Source organism: Strigops habroptila, chromosome 6 (genome assembly GCF_004027225.2).
Source record: "Strigops habroptila isolate Jane chromosome 6, bStrHab1.2.pri, whole genome shotgun sequence".
In the NCBI taxonomy this organism is placed as follows: Eukaryota; Metazoa; Chordata; class Aves; order Psittaciformes; family Psittacidae; genus Strigops; species Strigops habroptila.
This window is the reverse complement of record NC_044282.2, coordinates 61,160,238-61,178,600: the sequence shown is the minus strand read 5'-3', so window position 1 is coordinate 61,178,600 and position 18,363 is coordinate 61,160,238. Positions and strand designations below refer to the sequence as shown.

The window sequence follows — 18,363 nt, the reverse complement described above, 5'->3', positions numbered from 1 at the left end:
ATGAAACTGTGTTGTCTTGTCTATTTTTTTTTTCCTCAAGTGATTTGTGCTTCTCTTCTCATCATATGTTGGATTGAGCTTTATCTTCTTTTTCAGGCAAAAAAACATCCAAGATTGGCAGCAGAATGAATGACTATATACCTGTTTTAAGGCACTTCTGTTAGGTGCCATTAAAGATTGAGGCGGGGGGGAGGAAGGGGAAGTCTGGGTGTTGTTTTTTGAGTATATGCTTTATGGAAAAATTAAATTAAAATAACTGAAAATTCTGCTCTAAACAAAATGAATAATTCATCAGTTGAAAGTATTTCAGTTTGTCTAGGGAGCAGGGACTTTGCTTTCTGGTTGAGGGTTATTTGGTTTGATTTTATGGGTCTGTTTTTCTATTTTAACGCTTGTCTGTGTTTTTGAAGCATCCTTTTGTGAGGATGTATTTAGATTAAATAAGACTAGATGATACAGCTACTTACTATCCCCATTTCATAGATGGCAAAACAGAGTCAGGCGTTCCACTTGGCCTTGGGATCCAAGGCAACTTTTATTCATAAACCCATAAATGGGTTTAGATTTCACAAGATACCGAGGGTATAGTTTCGTGGTATAGCTGAGCTGAATTAAGTTTGTCACAATCTTATCCTTGGGTGTTATCCTGTCTCACTGCCCTTCTCAGTTCCTCCTCCTCAGTTTCCCTGCTCCTGCCACCCCACTTTGTGCCAGATATGTTTCTTATCTGATGGAAATACCAGCCAATTCAGCTCAGTTCAGAAAAAATAAATCCTTTTTATTTCCCCCTGCATTTTATTGAATTGGTTCAGCTTGCTGTGCAACAAGGGTGTGCCAGAACTGGCCCAGGGCGAATGACAGGAGTGCACAACTGAGAGCACATTAAGGGGAAGTTTAACAAAATGATAAGTAATTTTTCCATGGTGTTTTTTTGATCTGCTTGGTTTTGTTCTGATTTTGTTTACTTTCAGCTGGATGAGTTTCTGCTTTAGTTAACAGCATAGTCATGCCGACAGTTGTGCCGGCATCATGGAAGAGGTGTCCTTTGATTTTTGCCATGGAGCGGGAGTGTATTACACTGCCAAACTTTGTTAAATTTGACCAGGTTGTATTCTTGTTCCCGCTTTAAAGTGGAGCCAGGTTGGTGAGGAAAGTTATCTCCCTGCCAAAACCAGTCACTGTTCCATTTCCGTCAGCCGCATGCTTACGCTGGAGAATATTTAGCATCATCTACCCTCCTGAAAGAAGCTCCTTCTGCAGTGGTTCCAGCAAGCCGGTGCCGGGCTGGGCCGGCAGAGCCCTGTGCATGGTTCTGGCGCTGAGTGATATCAGCTCTGACATGCGTTATTAGAAATTCTTCCGATTGTGAAAGCACTATTACTGCAGCTCTCCTGAGCGCTGGGGCTTCCACGGCTTCCCTGGGGAAAATGAGAGCTCTATTACCTCCTGAAATTCAGTTAGGATATTTTCTTAGTTAATTTCATCCCATTACTCTTAGTTATGTCTTCTAGCAGAACCTTAATACTGGCCCCATAGGGGATCTAAGTTTCCTGTGCAAGGCTTTGGAAGAGATTTAAGTTTTGGATTCATTGCATTTCTCCCTTTTCAAGCTGACAACAGAGCAGGAAGTAATGTCTTTCAGCCCCTTCCATTAGGCTTGTACGTTGTTAGAAACAGAACATCAGTTTCTCATCAATATAACGATGTCCATCGGTTGGCTTGGGAATGCTACTTGTCTTCTTCAGGTTTGTTTCGCAGCCTGCTGGGAGATGAGGAGTGCTGAGAGTTATGCTCTGCTGTCCTTATGAACATTGCATGGCGTTGAACCTTTCAGTAACTCGCCATTGTCAACTGTAAAATATCCGTCATAGAGTCATAGAATGGTTTGGGTTGGAAGGCACCTTAAAGCTCATCCAAGTTCCAACCGCCCTGCCATGGGCAGGGACACCTTCCACGAGAACAGGTTGCTCCAAGCCCCGTCCAACCTGTCCTTGAACACTGCCAGGGATGGGGCAGTCACAGCTTCTCTGGGCACCCTGTGCCAGGGCCTCACCATCCTCACAGGGAAGAACTTCTTCCTAAGATCTCATCTCAATCTCCCCTCTGTCAGTTTAAAGCAATTGCCCCTTGTCCTGTCCCTACAGGCCTTTGTCAAAAGCCCTTCTCCAGCTTTCTTGTCAGCCCCTTTCGGCACACGGAGGCTCCCTGGAGCCTTCTCTTCTCCAGGCTGAAGAGGTCTTCTGCCTGCTTGGGAGACTGAGCCAAACCTTAACTAAAGGATGAGCAAGGTGCTAAAAGCCTATAACTCCTTGGTTACCAAGGAAGATTGGTGTTAGGCATTAGGAAAAACTTCCTAGCTTTAGTCCAGATATTCTCCGGCATTTCTCCAGCACCAGTTGAGATACTTCACGGGCCCCATACTTTGGAGCAGACCACTGCATGCTTACATGTGCAACATCCAGCTGCCCTGCTTACCCTAGCAATGGTTGAGCAGTAAGCAGGCTATCTAGAGAAATTATGGAACATTTCTCAGGAGCAAATTAGCTAAAATTTGTCAGGATAATTCTGATGTATATTTGATCTTAATGCAGAGGGAAACATCAGGTGGCTACATTATTTTCCAGCTTTATTCTATCATAAGGTGTTTGTTAGTCAGCAACTTGCAGTGGGAGGTTCAACTTCATTAAGTCCTTTGAGATGTAGGGAGTGTTTTTTTAGGATCTTTGTTTGACGTTCATGCTTATGAAATGCTTTGAGATCTGTGAGTGCAGGCACTTTGCAAAGGCATTCAGTAAAGTTCAATTTACAATTTAGACCCAGGCAAGATCATCTTATTGTCTGAAAGTTCAAGTGGTTTTGCTCAGGGTCATTGCTGTATGTCTTCAGAAAATGCAAGAGCAGACATTTTATGCTTGCTACACAGTATCTTCCTTATTTTGCATTAGATCAAGCTATGTTCCCTCTTAGACATGCATAATATACGAGCTTCCTATTCTAATCAGCTGTAAGCAAATCCCAGTTGTTTGGCAGATTGCATGCAGTAAAATATAACTCAAGGATGTCAGTCCATAGTGGTCGCCAGACTCTAGTCTCTGAAGGATCCAGCACTTAATGAGTTATTTTTCTTTTCAGGGAGCTCAGGTGCTTCTTGTATCTTTGTGTCCTCTCTCTCTCTTTTAAAATAATAAAAAAGATCTGTGTGAGGGGCATCTCTTTGTGGCAGACTCCAGATAAAATTTTTATATCTGCCAAGGTCAAAATAACTGAAATCAACATTTGCAAAAGAGCCTTGTCAATCTGACCTGCAACAGCACTGTCTGGTGCAATAAACCCACATTTTAAGAATAGGAATTCTTCTGTAGTCCAGATATTCTCCGGCATTTCTCCAGCACCAGTTGAGATACTTCACGGGCCCCATACTTTGGAGCAGACCACTGCATGCTTACATGTGCAACATCCAGCTGCCCTGCTTACCCTTGCAATGATTTCATGTAGCCATCCCCAGCGTGTAAACCTGTGTTGGGACACTGTGTAAGAAGACGGAGGTGTAGAGTCAACCCTGGTTCAACCTGAGTTTCTCCTAGGAAAACATGTGTGACATGGCAGGTCTGAAGAGCACCGTGAACTATAGGCTTCTTAACATCTGCTATGTCAGCCTAGTTTAAGAGCAGCTCTTTTGTCCTTGGGTGCCTTTTCCAGCTCCATCTTCTGTCCCTGGCACAAGGGCAGACTTCGTGATATGTGCCCATACCACACCAGCAATGTGGAGTTCTGGCATGTGACTGAAGCTTCAATGCTTGGCAATAAGGAAGACCCGCCCCCCGCAGTGCTACATCCAGCTTTGGCGCCCCTGACATAAGAAGGATGTGGAGCTGTTGGAGTCCAGAGGAGGCCACGGAGATGTTCTGGGGACTGGAGCACCTCTGCTATGGAGACAGGCTGAGAGAGCTGGGCTGGTTCAGCCTGGAGAAGTCCCTTCCAACTCAGACCATTCCATGATTCTATGATAAATAACCGAGGTGGTGGTGATGATAATCGTGGTGATATTTGTCATTCTTTCTACCTATCGTCTCTGGTCTATGACTAGTTCACACATGGCTGGCGACCCTTTGGCTGTGAACAAAAGCTCTTATCTCCTGTCTTTTTTTTTTTTAAATCCTCCTATTGCAGCTGTGGGCATTCTTATTATTCACATAAATATGTAATTCCTTCTAAATTCTGCTAAGGTCTTCAGGGTACTTTGGGAGAGCTAATTATGCCTAGTTTCATTTTGTATGCTAAAATGTGTTTAAAAAGTTGGAGGTCCCTTTTGCCTGAGTATCATGAGAAAGAAAAAGAAAGAACATTGTGTTTACCTTCCCATGATCATTCACCGTATATACTACTATCAATGTGTTGTGTATTTATCTCCTCTCTGAACTAAACAGTCATTCTCTTGTCTTTTCTCAGATGGCAAGTCTTCACTTGGCTAATAATATTGTCACTCTTCTGTGGACCTTTTCTATTTCTACATTTAATTTTTAGTGACCCAGGGTAGGTGAGCAGGGACGGGAGCAGAACTGATTACCATATTTCCAAGCTGAATATTCCAGTTTATACCGGCAGCAGAGGCTGATTCCTATTGTTCTCTGACCTCCAGCCTCACATCTGGTTTTTGCTGATCACTTCTGTGCATTGATTGAGAGTATGTTGAGTAGTTCACAATGATGCATGCCTTTTTCCTGAACATTTTCAATTAATTTAGAACCAGTCTTGTATATGAGGAGTTTGAATTTGTTCTTTTCCGTCTGCATTACCCTGCTTTCTGCAAAGATAGCAGATGAAGTTCAGTCATGGGAGTGTTTAGATAATTGCTGTGAATTTCAAAAATAACAGCTTTATTTGTATCCAATATAAATAATTGACTTTCCAGAACATCATTTAACGTAACTGTTAACGCCAGTCATTTTAGGTTACAACTTTGCTGAGCCAAGGGCTTGCATTCTGCTCATGTACAGAGCCTGGTGCAGTGGGCTCTCTACAGTCACATTGAGACCTCTGGGTACTGCTTGCTGTAAGGAGACTGTAAAAGCACAAATCCAGTGCTGTGGGTTATCTTTCTTCGAGCTTACTTCTGTGCCAACACTACACTTCTCTGTAATCCTTCATGCTGTTCTTCCTATGACCATTCTGTTTAAAGTACAGAAGCAAATAGTAACAAAAAGCTCATATTCATTAGCTACATTGTTATTTTCTTACCTGTTAAAATGAATTCAGGAGGCAGGGAAAGTCATGGCATGCTTGGCACAGAAACTGTGTGAAGGGGATCCTGGCACATTGTCTGCATTTTGTGTAGCTGCTTTATAGTGACTATTCACTGTAGGCTGTCTGGAACAAAATTTCTTGATCATATTGCAGCCCAGGTAAAGGTGATGTGTCTGTGGATGTGCAAGGGTGTAACAGTTGCACTCTGCTGTCTCTCTGTCTGTACTGAAGGAGCTCGGGACAGTGCTGGGGAGTGTGCTCACTTGATGTGAGCAGATACGGGCAAGGTCCTGCACCTGGCTTGGGGCAATCCCAAGCACAAACACAGGCTGGAGGAGACTGGATTGAGAGCAGCCCTGAGGAGGACTTGGGGGTGTTGGTCAGTGGGAAGCTCAACATGACCCGGCAATGTGTGCTTGAGCCCAGAAACCAACCGTGTCCTGGGCTGCATCACCAGCAGCGTGACCAGCAGGTCGAGGGAGGGGATTCTCCCCCTCTGCTCTGCTCTGGTGAGACCTCCCCCACCCCTCCTGCAGTCCTGCATCCAGCTCTGGGCCCCCACATAAGAAGGACGTGGAGCTGTTGAAGTGAGTCCAGAGGAGGCCACAAAGATGCTCTGAGGGCTGGAACACCTCTGCTGTGGAGACGAGCTGAGAGAGCTGGGCTTGTTCAGCCTGGAGGCAAATGGCTCCCTGGGCAATGACAGGCATAAGTGACCATAAAGATGTGATCATTCTGCTTTTGGCTCTTTTTCAGCCTGCTTAAAGTCCTGAGAAAGAAGTAGGCAGCCATTCCTGCCAGTGAAGGTCATTCCAGGTCGAAGCTCAGCTAAAAGGGACAGTCATCGCTCACAGTGTGATTTCTCTGAGCTGTATGTAGTAATATCCATGGAATAAACCACTTAAGTGAATTACAAAATTAACTTCTTGAGTGATCTGGAAAGTGTTCAGAAGGAATTAGTAATCAGGTTGGCACCTTGTCACCTCTTGCTTTGATGGAGCCAGCTGTCAGCATGGAGCATACATGAGCACCGTCCAGCCCAAAACACTGTTGGGTTTACCCATTCCTGGTTTCTGGAAGTGTGCAAAGTGTTCCTGCTGACTCTCACTGCAGCTACTCTCTGAACAGAGTCCAAACCTACCTCAGTGAAAAGAACTTTTCTGCCATCTAGTAACAGATGTGAGGTCTTTATGCAAGTAATAAAGAGAGTAATTACAAGAAATAGGGAGGGAGGAAAATTCCTAAGTAAAACTCTTAAGTATGTTGCATCATGTATTTATGGGCTCTTGGTCAGACTGCGGAGCGCTTTAAACAGACTTAAAAGAGTGCTTTATCAGAGAACCATATGGGCTTTAACCACAAAAGTCACTACCACATCCTTTTTTATCCTTTTTTTTTTTTTTTGGTAGTCCAGGATAGTACAATTGACCTTTTTTAGTTTGATTTTCCTTTGGAACATGCGTAAGTTTTATTTTTTTTCTTTTAATACTGTGCTGTTTGTGAAGATCTCTTTCAACCAAATAGAAGACATGGATCTGTTCCAAAGAGCTCTTTTAATATGATTTTCTTATAAAGAACAAAAATGACAAAATAGGGCACATAAGCACAAAAGATACAGAAAAAGTCACCTGGTTTGTTGCTTATTACATACGTAGGCTGGCGTGCTCTCAGTTTCTAAATGCCGCTTGATTTTCTCTTAATCACAGGAGCATTGGACTGGGATTTCCAGGTTCATGTCCAGCTTCTTTTGTTTCACTCAGCCTTTATTATAAGCTTTTCAGAAACTGATTAAATTCTCTGTTTTAGAAGTGGGTATAGCCAAGGGTACAAAAGCCCGAAAGGGTACAAAGGAGATGGCTGCCCAGCAGGCTCTTATCATTTCAGCAGTTAGATATCTAAATTACTGGGATTTTGGGACCCGTTGTTCTTGGATCAGTATTATCATTTAACTAAATAAATCCTTACCTCTGTTTCTTGTCTCCAGTGTTGGTCCCCTTCGTGTATTTGTGGTAAACTATAACCTGCCTTAAGGTTTGCTCAGGTAAAACATGCTGTATCTCCTGCAACACAGGCTTTCCATTCCACTGTCATCAATTGCTCGTTAAGAAGTTCAGTTTTAAATTCACTTTCCTTGAACATGGGAGACCAGGATGGTACATACTCTCATGCAAATATTTTAATGCTTTACTTTCTAGACTGGAAATAGCTGGCATCCTCAGCTATATCAGGCTTTGGCTTTTTGGTGATTTTGTTGCATTGTGTCTTTTGGTCATTGTGACTTAACAGAAAAGAGTCTTTCAAGCCCATGATCCTTTTGTGTATATGAGAAGTTGTTGTTCCCAAAGTGTATGACCTTGCATACTGTGCTGTTAAATTCCTTTTGAGTTCTTGCCCTTAGGATTGTCTATTACTTTTTATGGAGCTTCAATTCAACGTATTGACATGGCTTCTGACTTTGTCATCAGCAGATTTCATTACCATGTTCAGACTTTGTGTCAAGATCATTAAGTGTTTCATTTTTAAGATACTCCAAAGGTGATACTTCAGGAATATCACTGATAGCCATCTTCCAAGCCATTATTTTAACTTTTCAGCCCCATTCTTTGTTATATGTTTCCTTTCTATACTATCTCACAATTGTAGTCTTTGTGTTTTACATGAATAATTTCATATTTGTAACTATATCTTTTTTTACTGAAGTCCAAAAGTTGTAAGAATAGTTCATTTTTCTAGACATAGGGCATATAATCAACAACTCCTCAGTTGTTTTGAGAGCATTACTACCAGGATTGTTTAAGTTATGGCTCCTAAAGACGCTGTCCCCAGGGAACTTGGCTATTCTGAGCTGGAGTGGCAATGACATTTAAAAGGAAGCACATTGCAAAAAACATGGGTCATGATAGGGAGCACAAATCTAGGAGGAAGGAGCTGTGGATTGATTACACAGCTCTGCGGCTGGTTTCTTGTGTCTGTATCTTTTAACTTCGCTGTTCTTCTACCTGTAAATTCTTCCAATAATATTGAACACAATTTCAAAATATTTTAAAGGAGTTTATGATCTGGTTATAGAAAGCACTCTTGAAATACAGAGCATGATGGGTATTTTTTAATGAAAACAGTCCTTGGAGCATATTATTTCCAAGGTAACTATTCGCAATCCTACTGGCAAAAAAAAAAACTACAAAAAGTTGGATCGTAAGCTCAGCTATTTCTTTTCCCCATGGAGGAAGAATGGTCATTGAATAATCTGTGCAAATAAATAAAAAGATGTTGCTGCTGCCAGATTTGAGAAGTAGTACTCTTCAAGGATCCACAAAGCTGCCTCATTGCTTTAAAACTTGCCTTAACCCTTTGTATTTGCTATGATGGCTACAACGAACCTCATGAAGTTGGTCTTGGCACCATAGTAGCTTAATCAACTAGCATGGTGGCTGTGTTGATTCATTATTTTTTGTTCTCATTTGCTTATATCCGCCTGTTGCATTGTATTTAGGTTGCAAGGCAGAGAATAGATTGATTTAAAAAAATAAATACCTTTTTCTGCTTTGTGTCTGTAGAGCAATTAAAAACAATAGTAGTTCTGGTGCAGATCTTGGAGGTACAAGGCATATGGGAAAATATATGTAATGAGCCCTAAACCAGAAGCTTTAATCCTGAGCCTTTTGACCTTAGGTACTGGATATCCTGCAAGAATTGGCCTTATCTTGTATTTTGAATCCTGTAGGATCCTTTCATTAGTTTAATCAATTTTTATTTTCTGAAGATGCAGCAGCAGTGGTGGTTGGCTGTGTGCTTCTGAGCTGAGTCTGGTCCAATGCTGGGAAATTAAAAATAAAAAACTTCTATCAGGGGAAATGCTAGTGATGATGTTGGAAGTTGTCAGTTCATACTAAGCTTTATCACGAATCTCATGATTGGTATTTTTTCTCTCTCGGAGGCTTATGACAAAGTGAGACTTCAAGCTTCATAGCCAGAAGGACTATAAATTTTTGAAAAACATGGCCTTACTGAGGCTAAGCTAATAACAATTTGAGGGACCGTACTGCTTACACTTGACATTCGGTACATACATTTTTTGTAATCTAGTGCTGAACTTCCCTTTGAGGCAAGAATAGGCTATTGTTCTGAAATATCTTTCTTTAGATGAGCGGAAAACAGTTCTGGTTCTGATGAGTTTAATATTTTCTTCAGTACTTCAATACAGTCAAGGTAGGGCGTTCTCCTCCTTACTGTTGGAGCAAGTCCAGAAGAGGCCATGAAGATGCCCCGAGGGCTGGAGCACCTCTGCTGTGGAGACAAGCTGAGAGAGCTGGGCTTGTTCAGCCTGGAGAAAAAAAGGCTCCAGGGAGACCTTAGAGCAGCTTCCAGTACCTAAAGGGGCTGACGAGAAAGCTGGAGAGGGGCATTTGACAAAGGCCTGTAGGGACAGGACAAGGGAGAATGATTTTAAACTGACAGAGGGGAGATTGAGATGAGATCTTAGGAAGAAGTTGTTCCCTGTGAGGGTGCTGAGGCCCTGATACAGGGTGCCCAGAGAAGCTGTGGCTGCCCCATCCCTGGCAGTGTTCATGGCCAGGTTGGACAAGGCTTGGAGCAACCTGCTCTAGTGGAAGGACTCCCTCTGGCAGGGAGTTGGAACTAGATGATGTTTAAGGTCCCTTCCAACTCAAATCATTCTATGATTCAAGAGAGCAGAGAATGATGTTTTGGATTGAGTAATGTAAAATTCAGATCTTAGATTTTGCTGTTTATTTGTGTTGCCATGTAAAGCCTTGAAATCCTCTGTTGTCTTGCAACTAGTATCTCCATACATCTTATTGGAAAGGCAGGTCACCAGGCAACAAAACAGCCCTTACCAGTGGGTGGGCTCTTAAATACCAGGTCTGATTTCGTCACAGAGTGATTTCTCATCACTTTTTGAGGATGTTTCATTCATGGACTGACCCTGTCTTAGCTTTGCTTGCAATGTGAGAACTAGATAATCCAAAGGATGTAACTGAATTAACTCTTCCCCTGTATGAAGTTTAAAAATGTAGATGAGATGTTTGTTTCTGAGTTGTCTTCATATTATCAATTGTTTAAGTCCAGAGGATTTAAAGCACATATACATCCCTGTAGTGGGTAGGCCTCAATTTAAATATTGCAAGTAAATAAAGGAGAACAAGAGGTACTATTGTTCATGCTTAGATGCCTTGTTAGGAAGAGCTTTGAAGGTGCCGTATACTCACACCAACTGGTTGTTGAATAATCATCACTTTATCTTGTCTTGATGTGTTAGTTAGTGGCTGGCTTAAAAACTTTCAATTTTTTTTCTTTTTTTCCTCTTTTATTTTGTGAACAATTTAGTTTAATGTGTTGGTTTTGGGAGTTGTCAAGGTGCCTTCAGCTGAAAGTACCTGTGTGTTTCAAATTGCTGAAAACTCCAAATCTATCTACTCGGAAGAGAGCTGTTGTGTCATTTCAAAAATACTCTTATCTCCAAATCCAATTACGAGGAAGAGTAAATCACCACCTCCAATGTCTTTACTGTTCTTTTTTTAATTGTTAATTATCTCTGCAGTAGGGTGCTATAGATTAGGAGGCATAGATTATCTTTTGCAAGTATGAGGCTTTCAGAGCTATTATCAAGTAATTCTGTTTTTAAACAAATTTTAGGATAATATTAATAGCTTGATAGGATTGTGGTGCTTGAGAATGCTGTCAAAATACTGAGAAAATTATTTCAAAAGAGTCAGAGAAACTTGATGATGTTATAGTAGCATTGAAAGTCATAGAGTTTTATGCACTCCAGAGCAAGGTGTATTTTTGGCAGTTTAATCTACATTGCAGAGTAGATTCCTGCTAAGAAACATCAGTAAAATGACTGTCTCAAAGTTTAGGCACTGATTTGTAAAACCAGAATAGTCAGCTCTGTACGAGGGTTTTTTAAAATGTGTACTGAAATGACTGTGAAATTTATGTACACAGACACCCATACTGATGTGTGAAATAGTTTATGTATGTGTGGTGCTCTAAGTGATCTAGTCCTGTTGAGATCTCTCCTCCAGATTTGCACTTTCCATTCCAAGAAGGAATGAAACATCTCTTGTAGCGAGAGACTTAAGAACTGTTCTCTCTCTAGACAAAGAGTATGGCAGTACCCTGGGGTTGAAAGCCCAAGTTGGGAACAAGATGCAGATTTTTAAAGAATGAGAGTTTTCACAGTTTGGTTCCAAAGCTTATTTAAAGTTATGGTAGATTCTGCATTGAATAAAATGCCGAATATTTCGTTGGGACTGAGTAGCTCTGTAGGTTGAACAGAAGATCTAGGCTCAATGCCAAAATTGCTGAGAAACCTGGTCAGTGCTGTAGAAGAGGTCAAGCTGGACTCCTACAGTGGTTCTACAGTCCTTTAAATCCATAGACCTACAAAAGCCATTAGCTAAATGATAATGCTATAGGGAAAATAGTAGAACTGCAGCAATTGTGTTCATCAGTGTTTTTTACGGGTTTGGGATTTTTTTCACATTTGTCTTTTGCCTGGATGGAAGGTCTGTTTGAGCTGACACTGCAGGAATCCTGAGATTCAAGTTCATCTACTGGCATCCAGAGAGCTGCAGTTCTCATCCTTGGCTGATCTCAAGTGCAGAAGTGGCTCACCAGATGTTTCCTGTAGCAACTACACTGGTGGTTATGTTTTGCAGTCTTGGGGAAAAGAGAAGATGGTGTCTTCAGTGTAATTCTCGGCTCCATCAGAGTTTATATGTGTAGAGAATATCTTAAAGCTTTAATTTTGCTGTCTAAAATAGAAATTACTATATATTGTGAGGCAAACTGTTCAGTTGACACATGTGCTGTTATTATTGAATCTGTAGGAATATTGGTAGATAAAATGGATGGTGTCATCTGTTGACCTCACTGAAAATGGCATTAGTGATATTCTTGGCCAGTATTTACCAGGAAATAAACTAGTCATTACACTTTCCAATGAGATTATGCTTTGAATGTCACTTCTCTGACAATCTGTCTCATGCCACACAGAGATAAGATCTCAGGCACAGATGACAGACTAACTTCAGAAATATTTCCATTGATTTGACAGCCTGAATAATAGTTCTGTAAAAGCCACAAGGACTGAAACAATGACCCCTTGCTACTGGGTGATAGTATGTTGATAAACATACTAATGAGAGATAAAGTAGGTAACTATATTCGAGTGCTTTATGTAACTTGTCAGTGAAAAGCAGAGGTACCGTTGGAAGGGAAACTAGATAGGGAGCTGAAATTACAGGCAGTCTTATCAAAGACAAAAGAGCAGCTTGCACTCTCGTGTATTTTGAGACACCAGAGGTTTTGGCAGGGAGCTCGGTCCCTGGTGGCAGCAAGATCTTCTCTTCATCACCAGGGGTCAGATGGGAGCTGGGGAAAATGGGCAGTTCTTTTTTTCCATATGTCCCTGGGCCAGCCGCCGAGCCCATCACTCAAGCTTTGCTTTTAGTTGAAGGGGATGTGTGTGAGCTGTCATTGAGGGAGCTGGTCCCAGCTGCGTGTTTCAGCCATCTCCTCCCCGCCTCCCTTGGCTGCACAACCACTGCTCCTGGCGTGGGTGGAAAGCTGGACCAGAGAAGCAGTTGGGCAGAAAACCTTCCTGCTAAAAGGGAAGGAGAGAGAAGATGAGGCCATTCCTTTCACCTGTGTGAAGCTGGACTGCAGCCTGAGCCTCAGGGAGAGTGGTCCTGGGTGGGGGAGTTAGAGCCCCTGCAAGAGTGCTGGGATGTTTCACTTGCAGGTGCTTCCTGCATTGATGGAAGTGGAACCCAGAGATGCAAATACAAAGTGAGGGAGTGAAATAATTATTTGCAAACTTAAATGAGGGAGTGAGCTTGCAGCACGTCCGCTCTTCTTCAACAAATATCCGTCTCCGTGTTCTTACCTCCCACTAATTGTAAGGTAAATTATCCTTCTTTCAGTGAGAGTGCCGTGGTGTACACATACCTGAATTAACTCACCTCGAAGTGTGTGTAATTCTGCTGTAACAGCTGACCCACAGTGAATTGTTATCCTGCAACACATTTGAGCCTCTCTACTTTGAATCACTTCCACACTTTGAAGCTTTAACCGTTACGTCACGCTCTAAACTAAGCTTTTCCCCAGCCCAGGGTCTTTTGAACAATTCTGTGGTTTTATCTGTTTGTGTCTGACATCCAGCCCTATGAAAAAGCATCCAACCTGGCCATCCTTCACTACTCCATAGTTTGGATCATTTCAAGCCCTTCCCTGGCAGCCGCAAAGCTGATAGGAAGCAGCAAAACTTCCACTGTGGATTATCAGGAACACTACAGAGGCATTGCTTAATGCATGTGATATCTAAGCCTGGATAACAGAAGCTGTACAGCCAAGCAAAAAAAGATTGGCAGCTATTGCAGGAATTCAGATGGGGGCACCTTGGTGAAGGAGGGGAGGAAATGCATTTACTTCCATTACAGAGCCCAGGGCTGAGATGGATTCTCTCCCCGTCATTGTCCTAAGCACATTATCCCTGAAAGAAAAAGGGTTTCTCTGAATCTGCAATTTTTCTAGGCTTCAGTGTTATTGAAATGAAACTGCTTCAAGGATATCTACATTCTTTACCATCATATGGATTCTCATCTCATGTAAATTATTTGGCCACTTTTCATTTTAATCCTCCACTGTCATCTCCCACAAAAGAGATCATTTGGTTTCTTCATTGAAGGTATTCAGCTGACAGCTGCCCTTTGTCTAGAAAGCAGTGTGCCTTTGCAGGGTTTATTTCTTGTGCCTGCTCTTTTTATTTTCTTTTTTTTTTTTCTTTTTCTTTTTTCCCCCACTTTTAAGTTCACATTGCTTTATATTTTTCATCTGTTTTTTTCAGGAACTTTTCAGATGGTGAACAGACTGTTTGTAGCTATGAAGAGAAATGCAGACTTGCTGCGTTCTTTCCCTGTCCCTTAGCAAAGGTATACCTGGCTGATAAGAAACAGAACTGGAGGCAGACTAATTAAATTTCCTGCTTGCAAAGAGAACTGTGGTCAAAAAATTCAATGTGTTTTCACAACTTCTACCTGAGCAAGCCAAAACAATCAATGATTTTTTTTTTTTCCATGACTTCCCTGTCTTGAAAATTCAGTTATTCTGCCTGCCTTTCCAGAAGTGTCGGGAGACTTTAAATTTTGTGGTTTGTGTCATGATATATCACCCACAAGTCATAGAATCATAGGACGGTTTGGGTTGGAAGGGACCTTTAAAGCTCATCTAGTTCCACTCCCCTGCCATGGGCAGGGGCACCTTCCACTAGACCAGGTTGCTCGAAGTCCATTAGGACCTTGAAATAAGTGATGATAATTAAAAACGATGTGTTGTTAGTGTGTATTTATGAAGGATTTTGAGGCTGAGGGTGAAAATTAGCTCTTATGGTTGAGGTTGCTTGTTTTTGGTTATCTGTAGCTATATGAGACCTTTTGCTTTCAGACTGAAAACACCTGAGTATCATCTCTTCTCTGATAAAACCAGCTTACACTCTGTCAAAGGTTAAAAGGACAATATGGGGATGGAAAAGTATATTATCAGGAGTAGATACAGTTTGGGGGAGCACTAGTTGAGGGTTGGACAAGTTTACAGGCAGCTTGAATCTGTGGAGGAAGGAGGAAGCATGTCATGAATGTATATAAGGAGTAAGAGACAGGTTCTAAAATTACTGTGTCAGCTACAGAAACTGAATTAAACAACTCTGATAGTGCCCTTCCAGCTTCCCTCTGGTACCTGCTTAGCTTTGTGGTCTCCATTAAAATGCCTTACTTACCAGGAGAGCTGCCTGAAAACTCAAATTTGGGGCAGTTTTGGGGTTTTATTTTTGGTTTGGTGTCCCGTCGCGTCCGTGTCCCCCCCCGCCAAAACTGGGTTTCAGAGTGAAAAGAAATTCAGATTTTCAAGTGGGAATCACTTTTCTTGTAGAAACTTTGGGACATTTACATTAAGAAAAAAAATATATATATTTTTGAACTAAAGAAAATGTTTCAGAATTATGAAAAGTATGTTTTGATCCAATCAAATTAAAACGTGTGTAGCTTATTCAGTTATAGAATGAGTTAAAAATTACTGTTTCAGCAACGAGTTTTTTGTAAATCACAAAAATTATTGAACTACAATCCTTGGTTGCCAGGAGAGGTGTCTCATTCATTGTCTAGTTCTGAAAGTTAGCTCCGTTGCAGGGAAATGTCCTGTTATCTCAGAGATATGTAAACTTGAGCCCAAGTTTTGTTATTTTAGAAAATGTGAGCTTTTTTGTTAGGCCCAGCAAAAGTGTATGGCAGTCTGAGGTTTGCTAAAAGGGGATGGTGTGTTACGTGCCAAGAGAAGGACCACTAGTGGCTCTTGTCTTTTCTTGCATCACCATAAGAATCGGCAGTTAAATTAGACATGGTTCCTTAATTTTACATCTTTTGTCATTTCTTCCATAAAGTTAGGCGTTGTCTAGCAACTTGGGGACCACAGATGGTCTAGATCCATAATATCATGTGATACCATGGTTTCACCTTCTGATTTTAGTACATCACTGTGTAGATCCATCAGGTTTTCTAATTTTATGGAGTTTCTTTTGTGGTATTTGTTCTTGATTTTTGACAAGTATCTATAAAAAAATAAATAACATTCAGCAAAGGTCCCTAAAATAGCTGTTATGGCTACCAGAACTTGCTGAGTTAATTTTTGTACACATAGTGATGACCCGGGTTCTTGATTAGGATTCCAGGTCATACAATATATTCGTGTGAATAATGGTACAGTTTTCAGCTGTGATGTCTTGACTTTTTTTTTCCTTTATCTCGTGGCACTTAAGAGGAAATAGTTTATGGCTGTGGGCAGAAAGTGGAGTGTTGTATTTTGTAGGTGGGAGAGCTGAGACACTGTCATGGGGTGGCTGGATGGGGGTCCTGAGCTTCTGCTTCCATCACTAACTACTAGAAAAAGCATTTTCTGCTCTGTTTATCAAGCTCTCCAAAAAAATCCTTGTAGAGAACATGACCCCTTGGAACAGAATTTTGTAAGTCAAGATAGACACACATATCACTTCAAAGGCTTATAATAATAGAAAGGATAATATGTCTGGAAGAAGAAAGAATATACTTTACTTTAAAAAATACCATGCACAGAGACTGGGGGTACTGCTGGGAGGGGGGATGAAAAAGAAACTCTCTTGCTGATAATTCAGGGAGCATTCCTGCTGGTGGCAGTGCCAGACTTGACAGTGCTATGTACTTGAACCTTCCCAGAAAGTGAGTGTAACCAGGCGTCCTCCTCTTCAGATCTAATGGCAAAATCTCAGCTGCTTTTTCAGAGTAGGATCAAGCATAGTGGGAATTTCAGTTATGGTCAGTCTCTCCGGATTTACTTCATAAGAGCAACTTGGAGGTCCAGGGAAGTAGTAGTTGATGTTCACATGTAAATATGATTGCCTCCAAAGCCCAAATTGGTAGTACAGACGTAGCCCCGCCCTTCAATTCATGAAGACAGAGCTATTTCTGTGGTTTCATTTGCTCTCTAAGCTAGCAAATCAAGTGGAAGTACATTAACAGTGTAACTAGCTGTGCTAATTAGTGATTTCTCTTAGTCAATGTGTAGCGACTTTGAAATAGGATTCCGTTTGTTGGTATAGCTGCAAGTGTAAGTAACACTGTGACCAACGGGATGAAGTAGTAGCTAAAATGCAAACTGAATGTTCGAAAGAAGAATGGACAGAAACAGTTGCTGCATGGAAGAGAATCCAGATTTCTGTAGAAAGTAACTGTGCTGGGGTGAACCACCGGAGGAGAACTATGACCATGGAAAATAATAATTGCCTAAATATGCCTGAATCTCCTAGTACCAAATGATCTAAGAAATAATGAAATATCTTATTTGAAAATCCGGAGCAGCTGTCCAACAGCTGAACCTGCTGCTGATCAAAGTTGATCAAAGAATTCTTAGGATTGTGTATTATGGACAATCTACAGAAAAAAATGTAGTAGTCTCTGCTTACGGCATGCTTATCAGAGTCCATTGAAGTAAACAGGACTTTTTGTTGTTTTTAATGCAAATCTGATAAGCTCTGTAGAATGTAAATCAGTTCATTAAAATTTGTAAAGCACTTAAATAAACTAAAAGAGAAAACAGTTTAACTTTTATAGGATGTTTACTGCATATAAAGTACAATAAAATCGTGATTATTCAGAAAAAAAATACTGTTAGAATATGCTATACTTAATATGTTGTTCTGGGGAAGATTTAAAATTTTTAAATAGTGATTTTAAAAAAACAAACATGCCTGACTCTAGAAATCTTACTGTATTACTGTGTAATTTAGGCTGTGTAATCTTCAGACCATATCTGTTTAAAGGATGCAGTATTTGCATGTGTTTGTGCGTAATATATATATATATGTACATATGTGTGTATATATTAATCCAGGGATCAACATAAATATTGAACAGCTCCTTCATTTGTAGGATGCTGCCTAAGCTAGGGTATGTCAGTGGAGAAAAATAAGTAAATGATGATAAACAGGGGCAGAGGCATGGCCTATGTTGTCTTCTGACATCATGCTTCCCTTGACAGTCGTAACTCTGATATTCGTAGCATTGCCTACCTTATTGCGTCTCCTAGTGCAATGTTCCAAATGCCGAGGTGACACTGCAAATGCTGAGCTAATATTTATTTACCTGAGGCATTTCGGAAGGCTTATCCACTTGGTGGATATGAATGCATGCACATATTACCGTATGCGTATACAGGTTTACATAAAATTTGCTGCATCTGTGCGTAAACTAGCAGTTGGCACCTTTAATGAAGCTGCTTTGGAGCCTTCATGCTTTTATTTCTGATAAAAATTACCAATCTTTTTTTTTTTCCCTCTTGCAGTTACTTCAATGAGAATCAATATCCAGATGAGGCAAAGAGAGAAGAAATTGCAAACGCCTGTAATGCAGTTATACAAAAGCCAGGTGAGGAGCTGATCATTGTGTCCTTTCCAATGGCAACTGCAATTAGATTTCAACATCTCTTGCTAAATTCAGCAAATCTCATTTTATGGCTATTACTAACAAATGCAGTGCTCTCAACTAGTAGTAGGTTTCTTCCTGAGCAGTC

At 41.0% G+C, this 18,363-nt stretch overlaps 1 protein-coding gene across 18 annotated transcripts in view; it reads left to right on the top strand.

Moving 5' to 3' along the window:
* The window catches only part of HMBOX1 (homeobox containing 1), a 125,390-nt gene that overhangs the window by 87,931 nt on the left and 19,096 nt on the right, over nt 1–18,363 (top strand). For all 18 annotated transcript variants that reach the window (XR_003992077.1, XM_030490958.1, XM_030490949.1 and 15 more), the window contains one exon: nt 18,136–18,218. Coding sequence is in view for 17 of the 18 variants with exons in the window: in XM_030490958.1 (XP_030346818.1) it covers nt 18,136–18,218 (83 nt within the window). In the remaining variant the exon portion in view is untranslated. The remainder of the gene's footprint in view (nt 1–18,135; nt 18,219–18,363) is intronic.